The sequence below is a fragment of the Zootoca vivipara genome, chromosome 2 (assembly GCF_965207765.1).
Source record: "Zootoca vivipara chromosome 2, rZooViv2.hap1.1, whole genome shotgun sequence".
NCBI classification, from domain to species: domain Eukaryota; kingdom Metazoa; phylum Chordata; class Lepidosauria; order Squamata; family Lacertidae; genus Zootoca; species Zootoca vivipara.
The window spans coordinates 107,763,994-107,777,792 of NC_142584.1; the positions used below are offsets into that span (position 1 = coordinate 107,763,994).

The following is a 13,799-nucleotide window of genomic DNA, read 5'->3' on the forward strand; positions in this document are numbered from 1 at the left end:
ACCCAGCAGCTGCATGTGGAGGAGCGGAGACGCGAACCCGGATCCCCAGATTACGAGTCTACCGCTCTTAACCACTACACCACACTGGCTCCCTGAAGTGGCACACTGGCAGCCCTGAAGTGACCTTCCTGGGGCGCAAGCCTGGGCAGTATGTATGGAGGTCCTGGGCTGCCCAGATGATGTGGTCCAAAGGAAAGCAGAGCAAGTCCTTGCAGTTATATTATATATGAATTTTATTTATATTTATTATTATTTAGCATTACCTGACATTTTCATAAGGTAAAATTAAAAGTCCTTGGTTTTCCAAAAGCAGTTCATATGCTTCTTCATCAAACTTACCAGGCTAAATGTTGTCATAAAAAAGCAGATTTTAATTCCTCACAGCCAAGAATGTACTATTAAGACTGCTTGCGGAAGAAATTTGCAGAAATTAAGCTTTGCCCCTTAAAATGGCATGCCCTAAACTATGTAATGTTGATTCATTCTGATTCGTTTGAGGAGAAATTAGACCAGGCATCCCCAAACTTCGGCCCTCCAGATGTTTTGGACTACAATTCCCATCTTCCCCAACCACTGGTCCTGTTAGCTAGGGATCATGGGAGTTGTAGGGCAAAACATCTGGAGGGCCGCAGTTTGGGGATGCTTGAATTAGTCAGTGTTGCCTCGCAGCGGGTGTTACCTCGCTCTTTCCGGCGCAGTCGCTTTATTGCCAAAAGTCTGATCTTCTGAGGAAGCGGGGTTTGTTTCTCCAGGGCTCCGGATTGGCAGCCTGAGTTTGGTGGTTCTGCGATGGGATCCCACCCGTCTCGGGAAGCTCTTCAGCAACTCAGAGCTCCAGGTCCCACACAGAGAGTGGGTGGCTGCCCTGGGTGCTGAGGAAAGGAAGCAGCTCCTCGTGGAAGGACACTTGGAACGTGTAGAGGTGGCTCATGCTGCTGCTGTTGTAGAAAGAGAGCTGCCCCCCTTCAAAGTCCAGGTAGACCCCCACCTTATCCATCCTCCCGCAGACCGAGAGCAGAGTTCGCGGCTCGCTCAGGGCTTGGTACTCTCCGGCCCGCAACTCGATGGCCCACACGCCTTCCTTGGGCCGGAAGTTCAGGCGCTTCTTGCGTTTCACCGACTTCTTGGCCGCCCCGATCACCCAGCCTGCGCTGTCCCCGACACGCACCTCCCAGTAGTACCGGCCCGTGGTGAAGCCTTTCCGGCCCACCACGCAAGGGCTAGAGGTGAAGCGCTCGGGTTTCCGTCGCCAGAAGCGTCGCCCCGGGCTGAACTTGACCCCGGTGGCTTCCTCCACAAGGACCAGGCTGGGGTGAGCGGAATTGCAGTCCAAAGTGATGCACGCAGGGACTGGGGGAGAAAAGGACAAGAGTGGGGAATTATTTTAATATTTTTATTTAATAATAATAATAATAATAATAATAATAATAATAATAATAATAATATATTTATACCCTGCCCATCTGGCTGGGTTTCCCCAGCCACTCTGGGCGGCTCCCAACAGAATATTAAAAACACGATAAAACATCAAACATTAAAAAGGTCCCTAAACAGGGCTGCCTTCAGATGTCTTCTATAAGTCCTTGACATCTGATGTGAGAGCATTCCACAGGGCGGGTGCTACTACCAAGAAGGCCCTCTGCCTGGTTCCCTGTAACTTGGCTTCTCGCAGTGAGGGAACCTCCAGAAGGTCCTCGGAGCTGGACCTCAGTGTCCGGGCTGAACAATGGGGGTGGAGATGCTCTTTCAGGTATACTGGGCCAAGGCCATTTAGGGTTTTAAAGGTCAGCATCAACACTTTGAATTGTGGTTGAAAACGTACTGGGAGCCAATGCAGGTCTTTCAGGACTGGTGTTATATGGTCTTGGCGGATGCTCCCAGTCACCCAGTCTCACACCTGCCACATTCTGGATTAATTGTAGTTTCCAGGTCACCTTCGAAGGTAGCCCCATGTAGAGTGCATTGCACCACTCTGGTGAGACAGTCTGTGGGCCTGTAGGATCTCAGCCTGCGTACCAGATGGAGCTGGCAGACAGCCCTGGACACGGAATTGACCTGTATACCGCCCTATACTCGTAGATCTCAGGGCAGTTGTGAAATTAAAAGAAAGGGACATATTCCACATAGTTGGCCTGTGGAACTTCTTGCCACATGCCACAGAACAATTTGGAAGTCAGTAGTTCAAATGTGCTCTGAAAAGAATTAGAAGCAGATTACAAGACTGGGCATTGCATGCCCAAACAGCAGATCGCATTCATCTGTATCTGACGATGCCACCACTTTGTCATGATATCGTAGTCTAGACTTAGATCCAAAAGAACTTGGGGTTTTTTATTTGCTGGGTGGTAGGCGCTGTGATCTTATTCTAGAGCAAAATACCAATCCTACCTGCAGTTAGCTCCACCATTATTAGGCACACAGGAAGCTGTATTATATACTGAGTCAGACCACTGGGTCCATCTAGCTCAATATAGTCTGCACAGACTAGCAGCGGCTCTTCAGGGTTTCAGACAAGGGGTATTTTCAGCCCTACCAGGAGATGCTAGAGATAGAATTGGGGAACTTCTGCATGCAAAACAGAACCACTACCAATGATTCGATTAACATTCCCTCTCCTTCGCTCTGAATTATGAAGTGTGTCCATGTATTCCAGCTTCCTGGGCTCATCAACTTTTATTTATTTTTTTATTTTTTAAAAAATTATTCGTTTTGCAAACACATACATAAAAGAAAAAAACAACATGATAGCACATTGCAGAAAAACAAAAGAAAACATCTAAAACAATAAACACAAACATTGCAAATGCATAATTTTAATCATCTATTTTTCTATCATTATTTTGTGGACTTCCTCGACTCCCCCCCCCTTCCGATTTTCAATATTAAATCATCTTTAGCAGTTTTCATATATCAAATTTTCAGCCATTGTCACTAAACCACCCATTATTTTAAATATTCATATTTCCATACTTTCCTCTTTTTTCTTTTTCCCTTTTGCCCACTCCCTCCAGCCCTCCTCCCCCATCCCCAAGCCTCCCCCTGCCACTAGAAGGTCCCAGGGTGAAAGAGTCAGTCAGAGGTGGTCCTTTTTATAGTTAGGCTTCTCCCTACCTCTCACCTCCCCCCCGAAACCTCCCACTGCCACTAAGAGGTCCTGGGCTCATCAACGTTTTGACCATCATTACACAAGGGTCTGGCTTTATTTTAGACCAAGATCAGGGGTGGGAAGCCCCACACTATCAGAATATAGTGAACCCATGTGGCAGGAATGAGAGGGGAGAGATCGCAGCGGCATCCTTCATGTCCTAAGAGCATTGGGTTGGTCACACAAACAGGCCAAATTATACATAGACTTTCCGTGACCAAGGAAGCCTGGTTGTTGTTGTTGTTGTTGTTGTTGTTGTTTGCAGGTCCCCGAATCACACATTGGGGGTTGCTCAGGGATGAGGCCTATCAAAACCTATTCCTGCTCACTGTATCCTGACTAATGAGCCAGAACTTCCAGATAACAGGAAGTCAGAGCATAATATAGCTGCCTCTTTGGGATTTTCAAATACACTTGACCTGAAAGCCCCATTTCCCAGAATGCAGCAGGAAAAACTTTACCTGGATGCACGGCGCCCAAGAGCTCTTTCCAGGCGTAGAACTGCAGAGGGCCCTTGAACTCGCCCAGGTTCAAGTCCACAGGAACCACTCCATCTTCGTCTTCTTCCTCTGCGGCCATCTCTCGCTCTCGCTCTTCCTCCTCCTCTTCTTCCTCCTCCTCTTCTTCCTCCTCCTCTTCCTCCTCCTCCTCCTCTTCCTCTTCCTCATCCGCATCTCCCTCATCTCTCGCCAGCCCCTCATCGGTCTCATTCTCACACTCGTCTGTGTCTTCACTGCTGGCTCCCAAAACGTCTTCCGCCACCTCGGCTTCGATTTCCTCTTCCTCATCAACCTGGGCTCCTTGCTCTGTGCGGACCCTGTGGGAGGTAGTAACAACAACAACAACAACAACAACAACAACAACAACAACAACAACAACAACAACAACTTTGGGAAGGCCACCAGTTCTCCAGCCTTGATCTCTATGCTGGCAAAAGCTTTGTGTGATTTCTGTAGAGGGAGTTGTTCTTTAAAGAAGGCACAAGAGTAGCCCAGGCTGCTGCTTTTGTGGTCACTTCTCTATAAATCAGCACATGCACATTTTATGGAGATTTATTATCTGTGGACCCATGCCCCATATCTTTTAAGTCCAGTGCCGGATTTACGTATGAGCTAAACAAGCTATAGCTTAGGGCCCCCACTCTCTAGGGGGCCCCCAAAAAAATTAAAGGGGAAAAACCTGGATGTACATTTCCAAAATATGAGATAAAAAAGCAAATAAAATAAAATAAAACCTAGATACAGCAACAGTGTTTTGTGTTGTGTAGGCTCCTATGATGTAGTAATGGGCCCCACCTGCTAGCCTGCTCCCTAAAATATCACTGGTTTGCTCATTTCTATATATAGAATGTCTACATTCTGCATGTGGAAATGGCTTTAGATACCTATGAGGTCCATAAATTACCATATAGCATATATTCAACACAAAAAAGCAACAATTTGTTGTTGACAAAAGACAGCTAGACATATAAAGGGCCCCATTACCTTCAGTAGCTTAGGGTCTTATCGAACCTAAATCCAGACGTGTTTAAGTTCCTAGTGATACACACACACACCCCAACCCTGCAATTGCTTATTATAAACAAGAAAGGGCATGGCATAACTCACCTCTCCAGCAACTCTTTTGCCTCCTAAGTGGGGGGGGGGGGAATAGAAAGGAATGAGGTGAAAGAAACATCTGAAAAGTGCTCTTTCCTAAGGTGGTCCCTTTTTTTACTGACAGTGACCCCTGTGGTTTTAAGGGCTACATCAACCATGTTTTTTAATAGAAAAACTCAGCACACACACCCTGTGGGATAACCAGCCTCATATAACCAACATGCTTACATCTAATTAATGCATGAAGGTGTTAAGATCATAGAGTAAGCTGTCCTGCCAGGCTTCGTTTACTTTAGGAGGGACTAGGAAATCAAGCCTTCGTTCCCCTCCAGTCAACGAGAGGAGCTCAGCATGTGAGGAGTACTGAGTTGGTTGCTGCATCTCAGACCACATGGCTCTTACAAGCCACTGTTGAATTTCTTTACCAATAATCTAGGAACTTTCACCACTGTAAGTACACCAAATTTTACTGCCCGTGCAACTTTTTCTGAATGTTGTACAGAAAAGCCCATGGATTTGAGCTTTGGAGAGTTTGTAAGCAAACCATTTTAAACTTACCAAACATGTGGTCTTTTTTATGATAGGGGAAGAGGAAAACTTTGGGCATATTGTAAAGGTCTAACAACCTATTTTTCCACACTTTGCTTTGCTGCATGTTTTGTGATTTTAAATCTCTGCTGGGATTCTCTCACCCAAGAGGACTTGCCCCAAATCTGGATCTTGACATCCAGGAATTCTCATTTACACACACACACACACACAGCCCTGCAACCCCTCCACACTAATATTATGTGAGAGTCATCTGAACCCTCTGTGGACTTTCTGAATCCTCAAGCACACCACAACTCCAGGTCCCTCTCACCTTGAGGAAACTGATTTGGTCCTTGCATTCCAGTCCCGCCTGCACCCGGCAGAGGGTCTCCGACCAAGAGGCCACCTTCCAGTTCAGTTCCTTCAGCTTGGTTTCCATCTGGGCCAAGTTCTTCTCTCGCTGATTCTCCAGGGCCTCCTTTAAACCCAACTCTCTGTCGCTCAGCAGCTGGTGCATCTTCACAAATTCCCCAGAGACATGGTCAGACAAGGATTCAGAACAGGTCTGGAAAGGAAGAGGTGTGTCACTCGCACCCGAAGGCTTCTGCTCTGCTCAAATGGAATTGGTGAATGGGATTCTGCTCTCTCCCAGTAACAGATCCTACCAATCCACACTGGAAGGACAGATCGTGAAGCTGAGGCTCCAATACTTTGGCCACCTCATGAGAAGAGAAGAATCCTTGGGAAAGACCCTGATGTTGGGAAAGATTGAGGGCACTAGGAGAAGGGGACGACAGAAGACGAGAAGGTTGGACAGTGTTCTCGAAGCTACGAACATGAGTCTGACCAAACTGCGGGAGGCAGTGGAAGACAGGAGTGCCTGGCGTGCTCTGGTCCATGGGGTCACGAAGAGTCGGACACGACTAAACGACTAAACAACAACAACCAATCCTCTAGTCTAGAACAACAGGGGTGGAGAACTTCCTCTACCCAAAGGCCACATTCCCTTCTAGGAAACTTCCAGAATATAGTAGGATAGTTTCTTCACAGAGATCCCTCTTTATCCTCCAGCCAGGTGAAGTAAGAAGCAGGAGCAGAGTTCAATAGCATATTCCAGCCAGGCAAAAACACCCATTGGGCAAAGAAGGGCTAGTGCAGGGGGTGTGGCCTGGGAAAGAGTCCTGGGGGTGAGGGTGAGGTCACCCTAACCCTCCCCCAGGCCTGAGGTTCCCCATAGCCCTGCTCTAGAATCCACTTCTCCCTTAGACCCCCAACCTATTAATCAGATCTACGCACCCTCTGTGATAAATCATTCATCCAGGCAATCGACTGTTAGCCTCATAAATCCATAATAATGGTCATGCCAGGTCAAGATGAAGGAGTTCATCCTGGTTTCCAAGACTGGACATGAAGGACATGAAAACAAGCAGCCCTTTTCCTGCTGCAAGCATAACTAACGCCCTCCCAGCAGATGTCAAGGCAATAAGTAACTATTTTACTTTTAGAAGACAACTGAAGGCGGCCCTGTTTAGGGAAGTTTTTAATGCTTGATGCTGTACTGTTTTTAATATTCAGTTGGAAGCCACCCAGCCAGATGGGCAGGGTATAAATAATAATAATAATACTTATTATTATTATTATTATTATTATTATATTTGTTTTCTGCATATAAGTTAAATAAGCAGGGAGACAATATACAACCTTGTCGTACTCCTTTCCCAATTTTGAACCACTCAGTTGTTCCATATCCAGTTCTAACTGTAGCTTCTTGTCCCACATAGAGATTTCTCAGGAGACAGATGAGGTGATCAGGCACTCCCATTTCTTTAAGAACTTGCCATAGTTTGCTGTGGTCGACACTCCCTGCTTATTTAACTTATATGCAGAATTCATCATGCGAAAGGCTGGACTAGATGAATCCCAAGCCGGAATTAAGATTGCCGGAAGAAATATCAACAACCTCAGATATGCAGATGACACAACCTTGATGGCAGAAAGCGAGGAGGAATTAAAGAACCTTTTAATGAGGGTGAAAGAGGAGAGCGCAAAATATGGTCTGAAGCTCAACATCAAAAAAACCAAGATCATGGCCACTGGTCCCATCACCTCCTGGCAAATAGAAGGGGAAGAAATGGAGGCAGTGAGAGATTTTACTTTCTTGGGCTCCTTGATCACTGCAGATGGTGACAGCAGTCACGAAATTAAAAGACGCCTGCTTCTTGGGAGAAAAGCAATGACAAACCTAGACAGCATCTTAAAAAGCAGAGACATCACCTTGCCGACAAAGGTCCGTATAGTTAAAGCTATGGTTTTCCCAGTAGTGATGTATGGAAGTGAGAGCTGGACCATAAAGAAGGCTGATCGCCAAAGAATTGATGCTTTTGAATTATGGTGTTGGAGGAGACTCTTGAGAGTCCCATGGACTGCAAGAAGATCAAACCTATCCATTCTTAAGGAAATCAGCCCTGAGTGCTCCCTGGAAGGACAGATCGTGAAGCTCAGGCTCCAATACTTTGGCCACCTCATGAGAAGAGAAGAATCCTTGGAAAAGACCCTGATGTTGGGAAAGATTGAGGGCACTAGGAGAAGGGGACGTCAGAGGACAAGATGGTTGGACAGTGTTCTCGAAGCTACGAACATGAGTTTGACCAAACTGCGGGAGGCAGTGGAAGACAGGAGTGCCTGGCGTGCTCTGGTCCATGGGGTCACGAAGAGTCGGACACGACTAAATGACTAAACAACAAACAACAACAACAATTATATTTGTTTATACCCTGCTCATCTGGCAGGGCTTCTCCAGCCACTCTGGGAGGCTTCCAACAAAATAATAATAAAAATAATAATAATAATAATAATAAAGCGATAAAGCTTCAAACATTAAAAACTTCCCTAAACAGGGCTGCCTTCAGATGTCTTCTAAAAGTCAGATAGTGTTTATTTCCTTAACCATCTGACAGGAGGGCGTTCCACAGGGCAGGCTCCACTCCTGAGAAGGCCCTCTGCCTGGTTCCCTGGTTCCCTGTAACCTCACTTCTCACAGTGAGGGAACCACCAGAAGGCCCTCGGCGCTGGACCTCAGTGTCCGGGCAGAACGATGGGGGTGGAGATGCTCCTTCAGGTATACTGGACCAAGGCTGTTTAGGGCTTTAAAGGTCAGCACCAACACTTTGAATTGTGGCCGGAAATGTAGTGGGAGCCAATGTAGGTTTTTCAGGACCGGTGTGATACGATCTTGGCGGCCACTCCCAGTCACCAGTCTAGCTGCCACATTCTGGATTAGTTGTAGTTTCCGGAACGGATTAAATTCATAAGTTGAGGCACCCCTGTATCAGGTGTCTGTTAATCGTCATCACTAGCAACTACAAAGGCAGACCAGAAGCACTGGTGTAGCGTCAAGCTACGGCACGGGGGCGGAGAGCAGGCGGGGGTGGGACTGGTGCGCATTTTGGGGGGGGTGCATTGCCCGCTGGGGCGGGGCACACGTTTGGGAGGCGAGGCGTGTCGTTTTGGAGGCGGGGCGCATCGTTTTGGGGGTGGGGGGGCAGCTGCGATGGCACCCTCGGGATCGCGCTGCCCGGGGCGGAGCACCCCCTACGCACCCCTCTCCCTACGCCCCTGACCAGAAGATGACCAGGAAACGGGTAGGTTCAGTTTGGGCATTGCGTAGCCTGGAAAGCCCAACTGCCCCATCATCAAACCCAACAATGCTGCCTGCACCTTCAATTCTATAATGTTCTCCTGTTGGCGACACTGGCTCATCTTCAACCGCCTGAGACCTTCCTGCAGAGGCTCTAGAGATGCCTTCAGCTGGTCCTGGAGCAAAAGAGAGAAAACCCCAATGCCCTTTAAGATAGCATAGCATTCTTTCAAAGGGGACAGGGCTAAGTGGAGGAAATGCCATACAGACACATCACCCCTCTGAAGGTCCCGTCCCCCCCATATGAAGATGGTTTGTAGGAAAAGAATGCGTAGCCTTAGAGATGAACTAAAGAAGTGAAACCCTTATGCATATTCACATATTTGGGAGCACCACAGTTAGCAGCCGTGATTTTCCTAAAGGCGAGCTTCAAAAAATACCTGCCATTTAGAAATAAAGATGCGAAACGTTTCACTATGTGCAATAGCATTAGGAAAAACATGTAGGGGAGGCAGCTGAGGAAAGCTGGACAACCCTAAGTCCATTTCTTGAGGACCTCTTTTAAATTTCTAAAATGACAGGAGCATCGTGATAGATAGGTACAATTATTCTGTCCAAGTTGTTTCTTATAAAGCACTTCAGGACTGTTGCTATCTTGGGGTTGGATTTAATCACACACCAGCAAATTCAGTTTGCACAATTATAGTACCTTGGAAGCTCTTGCACAACAAGCCCACCTCCCCACAAAATTGGACTTTTTGCAGTAAGGAAAGTGACAGGGAAATGCCCTGGAAAGTGTGCAATGTTCCCAATTCGTGGCCCCTCCCCTCCTGTGCCTTGGCCATGCCCCTGAACGAGCATGGCTTGCCCCCCCCCCTAGGTTTGATCCTGGGTACGCCCCTGGTATGAATGCCTATTATAATTCAGGGGGGAGGGGACATTCAGCTGCTTTGGTTCAAGGGTGACTAATAATATGTCATCTTCCAGGTGTTTCTGGAACTCCTACTCCCATCATCCCTTAGAATTTGCCAGGCTGCCTGGGGGTAATGGGAACTGGAGTCCAGCAAGACCTGGAGGACTTGCTATAGAATGAGGCTGCACAGAGTGAATCAATGCTGGGGCGGAGGAAGGGGGTGCGGTGGGGCAGGCCACCCCGGGTGTCACTACTGAGGGGGGTGACAAAATGCCAGGCGTCACTCACTGCGGGGCCTGCAGCGCACCCGAGCCACGCGTCTCTCCTGCCCCAAACAGTCCGCCCGCTGCCTCCCCTTCAGCTGTAGGGCGGCTGAGTGGGAGGAGGCAGGCAGACTCCTTGGAGGCCCGGTAGAATGTCCTGCCCCGGCTCACCCCACCCCGCGGGCGGCGGACCCTGCCCCTGCGGGCGGCTGGCCCCACCCCTGGGCACAGGGCATGCGCGCCGCCCCAGGCACCCAATCGGCTTGCTTAACCAATGACTGAATGTCCACCCTAAATGCCAATTAAATTTTATGAATGGCACCTCCGGGGAAAGTCCTCTTGTTGAAAGCCCTCTGACTTAGAAGCTCTGGAAACAGATTCCTAATATGTGTATTGTTACTTAGCCTCCGGTCCATTGCTGAATAACAAACCGCCTCTCTCACCTGATAGGCCTGGACCGCGTTTTTGATGGGCAGGAAGTCATGCCCACGATGCTGAGGCAAGTCGCGGCAGATCACACAGACGGGCCCCTCGTCCTGGCTGCAGAAGAGTTTGAGCGGCTCCTCGTGCTCCTCGCAGAAGTACCAACCTCCGGTCCCGCCGAGCTGGGGGCCTTCGTCCAGCTTGAGAAGGCGGGCCTTTTCAGCCAGGCTGCAGAGGGCTCGGTTGATGGCCATGCGTCGCAAAGCAAATGGCCGCCGGCACTCGGGGCACAGCCCACGCCTCTGGCCCTTGGGGATGCAGGGCTCCAAGCACGGGGCACAGAAGCTGTGGCCGCACTCCAGCATGTGTGGGTCTCGGAAGATGGAGAGGCAGATGGGGCACAGCAGGTCCTCAGTGAAGCTGGATACCTCTTTCACGGATGCCATGTTGAAAAGAAAGAGGCCACCACACTTCTCCTTGGTATGGCCTGGCTTGTATCTATTGGCTTGGTGGACTTTGGTGGATTTTTCTCTCCGCTGAGCCAAAACGTATTTTTTCCACCACAAGGGGATCACAAAGCTTCTTTTACTTCCAGGCTTTCAGTCAAGCTTTTTTTTTTTGTGATGTTTCTTTGAACAGAACCATCAATGACCTTTTCCTGTTTATTAATGATGATGGTGATGGTGATGATTTAAAATAAAAGAAGATGCAGAAAACTGGGTTACAATGTGTAGTCTCCCTGTAAAGGTAAAGGGACCCCTGACCATTAGGTCCAGTCGTGACCGACTCTGGGGTTGCGCGCTCATCTCGCATTATTGGCCCAGGGAGCCGGCGTATAGCTTCCAGGTCATGTGGCCAGCATGACAAAGCCGCTTCTGGCAAACCAGAGCAGCACATGGAAACACCGTTTACCTTCCCTCTGTAGCGGTTCCTATTTATCTACTTGCATTTTGACGTGCTTTTGAACTGCTAGGTTGGCAGGAGCTGGGACCAAGCAACGGGAGCTCACCCCGTCACAGGGATTCGAACCGCCGACCTTCTGATCAGCAAGCCCTAGGCTCAGTGGTTTAACCACAGCGCCACCTGGGTCCCAGTCTCCCTGTATACACCCAGATATCCCCGTCTGTTCAGCCGTTCTTTATTTAGAGGGGAAAGCTGCCTTAAAGCACTTCAGGACTGTTGCTATCTTGGGGTTGGATTTAATCACATACCGACAAATTCAGTTTGCACAATTATAGCACATTGGAAGATCTTGCGCAACAAGTCCACCTCCCCACAAAATCAGACTTTTTGCGGTAAGGAAAGTGGCAAGGAAATGCACTGGAAAGTGTGGAATAGCACATGCTGCGAAGTAACATCGTCTAATCTCCCGACAAACCAACTGTGTGAATGCCTATTAAATAGCCAACATCATCTAATCTCCCTGCAAACAAACCCAGGACGAATGCTTAATAAACAGATTGTCTGGAAATGTTTCTAGTGAGCTAGAAACTTACACAAGATTTGACTTACAGAGTTGCTGTTCTACAGTACCCCAGACCATAATAATCTCACAAGACCTAAAAAGTCACACAATCCTGTTTGACTCCCGTTCTTTAGTTCACCTGCTAGTAAGGGTTTTTAAACCCTTTTTGATTTTAGTAGTGTATATTAGAACAAACAGCCAATGATTAACAAATCATAACACACTCTTTTGCTGATTCAAGGAACACACTTTTCTTCAGAGCTTAATATAAATATGTGAAGTTTTATGTTTGGTTTTTCAAAATCCAAGAGCTCTTCCATCCCAAAATGTCATACCTGGCCAGTGGTTTTCCTCTGTGAGTGTCACCTTTCAGGCTGGGTTCAAGTTTCTTTTCGAACCTTTCCTAAAACAATCCTTAGCAGGTTTAGTCAGAGAAGCCCCACAGACTTGCTTCCCAGTGTCTTCAGGGCTGCTAAAAACACCATACTTTTAAAGCACACCCCAAGATTACTGGGAACTGTGATTTAACACACACCCTGAGCTACAATTCCCAGCACCCTCAAAAAACTACCGTTCCCAGGATCTTGGAGTGTGTGTGCTTTAAATGAATGATGTGTAGGCAGCGTAGGACTACATCGAAGTCTTCTCAGGAGCTTTCAGACTCCCCTCCTCCTCTACAAACCAGACTGCCTGCTTGCAAGGAGCACAAAACTCTCTCTTACCCTTTTAGCTGAAATGTCCTTCCCTGCTGTTTCCCAGTCTTCTCCCAGGGCTATTTGCTGCTGGATTAAGATCAGGTTAGGACCTCTCCTCCTGAATTAGCCTAGGTTTTCCTTTATCCTCTGCCTGGGCTTGCCTTTGTCCTCCTTAACCCCTTTCCCCCCTCCCCATCCTGCCTTCCCCTTTGCATCCAAGTGCAGGGATGACGCAACAATTCTGGCCTCTGCAAAACTGCCAGCACTCCAGCAAAACTGAGTCAGCACTTTCCCCTTCCAGGTTGTTGGAGGAGGAGGAGGAGGAGGAGGAGGAGGAGGAGGAGGAGGAGGAGGAGGAGGAGAAGCATACTGCACCAGTGCCCTTTATTTACACCAGTGCACAGAGAATTGGGCGGTGGGGGTATTGGGAGATGTCCCAAGCATATGAAGATGGACTGGGATGCGGGAATTGGCATGCCGCATCAGCAGTAGAGAGAAGGTCCTTTTAAATGACAAGTGACACAGGAATGGGAGCAGGATCGTTTAAGGGCTTGGCAGCAGCAGCGTGCGGTGGTAACAGAGTTAATCCTCAGTCGGAGATTTGGCTGGTGCCTTTGGGGAGAGCTGCAGAGCATCTGCTTTGCAGACTCACTCTCCAGCATTTCCAGGTAGGGCTGGAAGAGCACCTGGACTCTCTGGAAATCCTGGACATGAAATGAGATGGACCAATGGTCCGGCTCTTCGATCCACTGTGAACCTTCAGTCACTAAAATATCTTTGCCAACCTTCTTCCTGTCAATAGTCCCTTTCCGTCTTCAGTGTGCACACTGACCTTTTGCAGAAGAAGCCGGGGGGGGGGGGGTAGGTCTCTCAGTGTTTACTGTGCTTAAAATGCAAATGCAAAAACAAAAACCCAATTGTACCGCAAAACAAAACATAACGTGTCTTGAGATTCTGAAAAGCATTCTTTTGCCGACAGCGTCACCCTACGTTGCAGTAATTCTAACAGGCAGCAACATTCTGTGACATCAGAGCAATTCACCCAATCTCAGGGAGCGGGTGTGTGTGTGGTCTTCCATGTCCACAGCAGGTAACACAGAGCTGTCACTTATGATGTAATAAAGTGGGG

At 48.2% G+C, this 13,799-nt stretch overlaps 1 protein-coding gene across 1 annotated transcript; it reads right to left on the reverse strand.

Moving 5' to 3' along the window:
* Window positions 1-215: 215 nt before the first annotated feature.
* On the reverse strand, window positions 216-12,895 carry LOC118081253 (zinc-binding protein A33-like). The gene is made up of 7 exons (XM_035107646.3): window positions 12,698-12,895; window positions 10,531-11,168; window positions 8,992-9,087; window positions 5,606-5,839; window positions 4,753-4,775; window positions 3,607-3,962; window positions 216-1,350 (listed from the first exon to the last, which is right to left on the reverse strand). The coding sequence occupies exons 2-7, from the start codon at window positions 10,954-10,956 to the stop codon at window positions 827-829; spliced, it is 1,659 nt and encodes a 552-aa protein (XP_034963537.3). The 5' UTR covers window positions 10,957-11,168; window positions 12,698-12,895; the 3' UTR covers window positions 216-826.
* Between the last annotated feature and the right edge of the window lie 904 nt (window positions 12,896-13,799).

Coding starts and splice junctions, on each gene's coding strand:
- LOC118081253 (XM_035107646.3), bottom strand. CDS start 10,956: ATGGCATCCGTGAAAGAGGTATCCAGCTTCACTGAGGACCTGCTGTGC. Junction 9,088..10,530: donor ACGCGGTCCAGGCCTATCAG/GTGAGAGAGGCG, acceptor CTTTTGCTCCAG/GACCAGCTGAAGGCATCTCT. Junction 5,840..8,991: donor AGAACATTATAGAATTGAAG/GTGCAGGCAGCA, acceptor CTTCCTTTCCAG/ACCTGTTCTGAATCCTTGTC.